Consider the following 5,383-nt stretch of genomic DNA (forward strand, 5'->3'; position numbering starts at 1 on the left):
AGATGTACAGGGATAACACTTTTCCATCACAATCCAATAATTTCCATGCTCAACAATTTTTGGAAGAGGATTCACTCCTTTCTCGTCCAAAAAAGTAATAGTTTTTGTTTCTGTAATGATATGTGTGTTGTCGCTTGGTGTTTTGGCAAGTTTAATAATCTTACCATCTCCAAAATCAAACACCAACGACGTTGCTCCTGCAGTAATAAATTTTCCAAGTGTAAAGGTTCGATTGTCTGTCCATGTTTGTTGTGTTGGAGTGTTTAAAAGTCTTTTGAGATAACTATATCCATCAGAGTTCTGAATTCCAGTGGAGAAAAGACTCAATTTTGGACTTCTTGTGGTGATAATATTTTCCTCGCCCAGTTCTGTCATCGATTTTCTCATCTTCACAAAAATAATGTCCTTGAAGTTTGAAACGAATCCAAAAACATAGGACTTGTAGCTATCTTTGAGTGCCCTAAACATGTAATCACAAAGCTGGCCAAGGATATGTGGTGTTTCAATCACTTTTGTATCCTTTTTCAATTCTAAAAAAACCTAGCGCCAAATGTTCTATTGCTCTGGGATCATTTTCTGTTAGGTTAAACATTTTGGGAATAAACGTAAAGTCGGGCTTTCTGTTATGAATAATAGTTTTGTTTGTATCAACGGCTGTATATACTGTGGAAATTTCATTTGAGAACAGTTTTTTAAAGAACTGGTGGACACGTGTTTCTTTGTCCAAATTTTTTTCATTGATTGTTAGAGAAATCATGTTTGAACTACTTGCTTGATCATTACTATTGATTTGTAATGCTGGAATAGTACTATTGTTGAATTGTGTTGATTCTTCTTCACTCTGAAATTTTTCAACAGAGACTGAAAGACGTTGATACAACTCCGATGAGGTTATTGTACTTTCTTCAGTCGTTACTCGATTTTCCAATTTCATTCTCTTTGTCTGTTCTTCCATCTCCTTTCTCTTTGTCTTCTCTCTTTCCTTCGTCTCCTTTCTCTTTGTCTTCTCTTTTTCTCTTTCCGTCAAATACGTCAAATATTTTATGTACGCCCCCAATTTTTCGGAATTTAATTGGGCAAAAGAGACGCTGGGACCAATCGTCAGACATTTTTAATTTTTTTAAAAAATATTGAATATGAATACATCACAACGATTGATTATTGTCCAAACCAGAAACAACATACGGAACATGATTGAATGCAGTGACTCCAATCAATAAATAATTTCCCAATATTTTAGAATATTCCTAGTGTCAATGAAGCGGTCTTGGCCGAGTGGTTAAGGCGTTGGACTTGAAATCCAATGGGAAACCCGCGTAGGTTCGAGTCCTGCAGACCGCGGCTATATTTTTTTATATAATGTCCTTGGCTATTTGTAAAATCAATTGAATAAGGATTGTTAATTTCAAACAAAAAAAACACACCCACATCATCTTTGCTTTGACATTTCTTCGTCATGAAAAGAACAAAGCAAGCCTTTTCATCCCAAACAAAGCAGGAGGTCTGTGCTCTAAGGAAGCGTTTTAAAACGTTAATGAAGTACTTAAATCCACCTATGAGGGTTATATCTTTTATAATTCTGATGTCTTTATAAGCTGATATCACTCTATGTTTATCTTAAGTATAGATATAATTTATTTGGGTGGCATTTTAAGAACGATTTATTGCCATAGTTCACTTTCAGGTCTAAAGTAATGAACTTGAAATCTATAAAAAAGGAGGCTTATTAAAACAAAACCTCCTTGTTGAGATGGTGACCAACAAAATCAAAGCAGCGCAGAATATCCAAATAGAGAGTCTTTATCAAAAGTGATGACATGTACTTCAAACGAAGTGGTTTTGGCACTCATTTCCAAGGATACGGAAAACAAATACTTTCCAAAATCTATCGGTACCTTAGATTTCTTTTCCGTTAATGTCAGAAACTTATCGATCTTTTACCTCGATCGTTTTGGATTGTTGGACTCCACTTCAATTCAAAAGGAATCCTTAGACACTCTTAAAGACCTTGGGAAAATAATTACTTATGGTGACGGCCAGAATAAGAATATCTTAAGTGTCAGTCAAAAGATATTCATGGTGAGTTTCTTTGCATGTGCTTTGTTTTCTAACGAATCATATTCGTTAGCAATTCATTTATTAAGGTGGTGACTCAACATCAGCATGGAATGTCCACTTCAATTATTTACGAATCAAAGGAAGTGTTTTCTTTCCGTTTCTATGGACCTGGATTGGTACATTTACCGATGAAATTTTGAAAAAGAAGAGCAAGGATGGTGACTCAACATCAGCACCTCGTATTCTCTCACTTCCAGTTCATTATGACAACAATCCAAAGGAAGAAAAGGAATTGTTGTTTTAGATCCCAGTATTCAATTCCTTGTAACAACTAGAGGAGCAGTTTGTAATGTTGGAAAGAGCATTTTCATCCACTTTGTCAACGATTCAAAGAATGATTGTGTTAAAATCATCCAACAATCCGAATGTTTCACCAAAGCTGTTCCTTCTTACATTATGGATCTATTGGAATTTGATGGGAATAAACAATAAAGTGTGTATATTGTTTTGTTATCGCTATATGATGATAAAATATGAAGGTCGCCACCATCAAGGTTCGAATCATCAAATCCTATCGATTGATAAGTTATAACCCTTGTGATTACTGCGAGCCTTTACAAAAGTGTCTGACAGCACTACTTCGAATTGAATGAACTGTGGACGAATTGCTTTCTATCAAACCTTCGTGATGCCGGGCATAGGACAGAAAGAAAAAGGGATGTTGAAAATTGTCAAAATAAATCCAAAAGATTGAAATTACCAGGAGTCAGTATGGGTTGTCCTTGCGAGATTCTCAAAGAATCACTACAATATTTCACAAATTTTAATTTTTTATTATCTCCAATTCTGACCAATCAAAATGCGCCACTAAATTCTGAAACCCAAACTGCGCAATAAATCAGTTAAAAACACTCTACAAAACTACCATTCATTGTTTTGATTGGTTTGTGGTTGTTGTGGCATTGGAGTCAATCCTCTCTTGCAATCATTCAACTGGTCAAAAGCATATTGGCAAGATCCAATAGAGTATGGGTTTTGTTCCAAACATTGCGAGAAGGATTGCATTTGTGAGAAGCACTTTTGCATTTCTTGTGGAGAGTATTGTGGTTGTTGTTCTCCAGCATTGTCCTTGGAACCAAAAGCATTAGAAACTGAATCATAAATAGCATGTCCGATCATAGTACCAGCAACCGTGGAAACAATATTTCCCATAATACCAGAACCTCCGCTTTGAACAGGAGCTTGTTGATATTGTGGTGGTGGTGGGGTTGTGGTTTGTTGTTGAGGTCTAGCTTGTTGTTGTGGAGTGGATGAGGTGGAGTAATTTCTAGTTTGTTGTTGTGTGGGTGGAACTTGGTGAGAAGAAGAATGAGAGGATGAGGATGAAGAGGAGGATCTTCTTGAAGCACCAGTAAATCTACTCTTTTGTGCCATGGTTTGTGTGATTTCTTGTGAGTATGTGATGAGGGTATTTTTTTTTGAATAATAAAAATAATTTACAACTGAATGTTCCTTTTGAAGATCAGTGGCGATGAAATGCCCAAAAATTCCGAATTGATTGAGAGAGTGTGGACGCACCAACGCGCGCACGTGTGTGTGTCTCAAAGTGATTGAATGAATGCGTGGTCCTCATTCCGAAGACTCTTTTAATTCATCAATCTCAATGTTCAATACAGAAGTGAACAGAGGATCGTCATCAAATGGGATTTCTCTCTCTTCAATTCCTTCATGAACGAACCTTATCATCTCACCCTCAAAGGATCTCCAGTTTACAACCTCGCTTATTTTCCGACGAGAAAAGACCTGAAAAAAGCGAAAAAATATTTATTGCTTGGAATTGCCTTCATTCCTCATCGCGCCCTTCTCATCATGACGCACAAAACACGTGCCGTTATTGTGGCAGCTCAGAGAACACCTATCGGTTCCTTCCTTGGAAAACTTTCTGGCTTTGATGCTCCCAAGTTGGGATCATTGGCCATTCGTTCCGCAACACAAAAGGCTGGAGTTGCTCTTTCCGAGGTGCAAGAAGTCATCATGGGAAATGTAGTCTCAGCAAATTTGGGTCAGGCACCTGCTCGTCAAGCAAGTATTCATGCCGGACTCCCTGAAAGTGTTGTTTGTACAACTGTGAATAAGATGTGTGCATCGGGCATGAAAGCAGTCATGTATGGAACTCAAAACATTGAATTGGGCATTCATAATTGTGTGGTTGCTGGTGGTTTTGAATCCATGTCCAATGCTCCATATTATATTCCACAGGGTCGATCAGGCTATCGATTGGGTGATGGTAAATTGGTCGATTCAATTCTTAAGGATGGTTTGACTGATGCCTATAATGGCGAGCATATGGGTTGGTGTGCCGAACAAACAGCCAAATTATATAAAATTACACGTGAGGAACAAGACGCCTATGCTATTGAATCCTATAAAAGAGCTGCTGAAGCAAATGAGAAGGGATACATGTCCGAAGAATTGTTCTCCATTGCTTTGCCATCCAAAAAGAAGGGAGACCCAATTCAATACATTCAACACGATGAAGAGTTTACAAATATTAATATGGACAAGGTTCCACAATTGAAACCAGCATTTGTGAAGGAAAATGGTACTGTCACTGCTGCTAATAGCTCAAAATTATCAGACGGTGGTGCTGCTTTGATTTTGATGAGCGAAGAGAAAGCAAAGAAGGCTGGTATTAGACCAATTGCAAGAATTTTGGGATATGGAGATGCTGAAAAGGCTCCAATTGATTTCACAACTGCTCCATCTTCAGCCATTCCAGTGGCTTTGAAGCATGCAGGAGTTTTGCAAAGCGATGTCAATTTGTGGGAAATCAATGAAGCATTCAGTGCTGTTGCTTTGGTCAACATGAGACTTTTGGGATTGGATGTCAGTAATGTCAACATTTTCGGAGGAGCTGTTGCATTGGGTCACCCAATTGGTTGCAGTGGTGCTAGAATTCTCTGTACTCTCATTAGTGCTTTGAAGCACAGAAAACAACAAGTGGGTTGTGCTGCCATTTGCAACGGAGGAGGCGGTGCTAGCTCTGTTGTTATTGAATTGCTCTAAATCAACCTGTGATTTGAATTACATTAAAATGATTCCTATTTTGAACAATCGAGTTTGTGAGGGAATGTCATTTACTTTGAAATATTGAGTCATGTCGCGAAAATGAAACATTACCTTATGAAAGAATAACACTCTTGTCCACATCATGGCCAATCAAGCACAAATTTACGAAAGTTCTCTCTTGCATTCTGAACTCTCTTCACAGAACAAACACGAAATCAAGTTACTGGTTCTTCTGTCGAGTGTACCATTCAAGGTT

At 37.8% G+C, this 5,383-nt stretch overlaps 4 protein-coding genes across 4 annotated transcripts in view; 1 reads left to right on the forward strand and 3 right to left on the reverse strand.

Annotated features, from left to right (window-relative positions):
• Nucleotides 1-468, reverse strand: part of FDP41_010128 (uncharacterized protein) — a gene marked incomplete at both ends in the record, with an annotated part of 1,614 nt that extends 1,146 nt beyond the window's left edge. Inside the window, one exon of the mRNA XM_044700392.1 lies at nucleotides 1-468. This exon is cut by the window's left edge and continues 1,146 nt beyond it. Coding sequence (XP_044556315.1) covers nucleotides 1-468 — 468 coding nt within the window.
• A 34-nt stretch (nucleotides 469-502) lies between these two features.
• FDP41_010129 (uncharacterized protein) lies at nucleotides 503-955 on the reverse strand (the record flags this gene model as incomplete). Its single annotated transcript, XM_044700393.1, has 1 exon — nucleotides 503-955. The coding sequence occupies one exon, from the start codon at nucleotides 953-955 to the stop codon at nucleotides 503-505; it is 453 nt and encodes a 150-aa protein (XP_044556316.1).
• A 2,024-nt stretch (nucleotides 956-2,979) lies between these two features.
• FDP41_010130 (uncharacterized protein) lies at nucleotides 2,980-3,492 on the reverse strand (the record flags this gene model as incomplete). The annotated part of the gene is made up of 1 exon (XM_044700395.1): nucleotides 2,980-3,492. One exon carries the CDS (start codon nucleotides 3,490-3,492, stop codon nucleotides 2,980-2,982), a length of 513 nt encoding a protein of 170 aa, XP_044556317.1.
• A 435-nt stretch (nucleotides 3,493-3,927) lies between these two features.
• On the forward strand, nucleotides 3,928-5,124 carry FDP41_010131 (uncharacterized protein; the record flags this gene model as incomplete). The annotated part of the gene is made up of 1 exon (XM_044700396.1): nucleotides 3,928-5,124. One exon carries the CDS (start codon nucleotides 3,928-3,930, stop codon nucleotides 5,122-5,124), a length of 1,197 nt encoding a protein of 398 aa, XP_044556318.1.
• Between the last annotated feature and the right edge of the window lie 259 nt (nucleotides 5,125-5,383).

This window comes from Naegleria fowleri, assembly GCF_008403515.1.
Source record: "Naegleria fowleri strain ATCC 30894 chromosome Unknown tig75, whole genome shotgun sequence".
NCBI lineage: Eukaryota > Heterolobosea > Eutetramitea > Acrasida > Naegleriidae > Naegleria > Naegleria fowleri.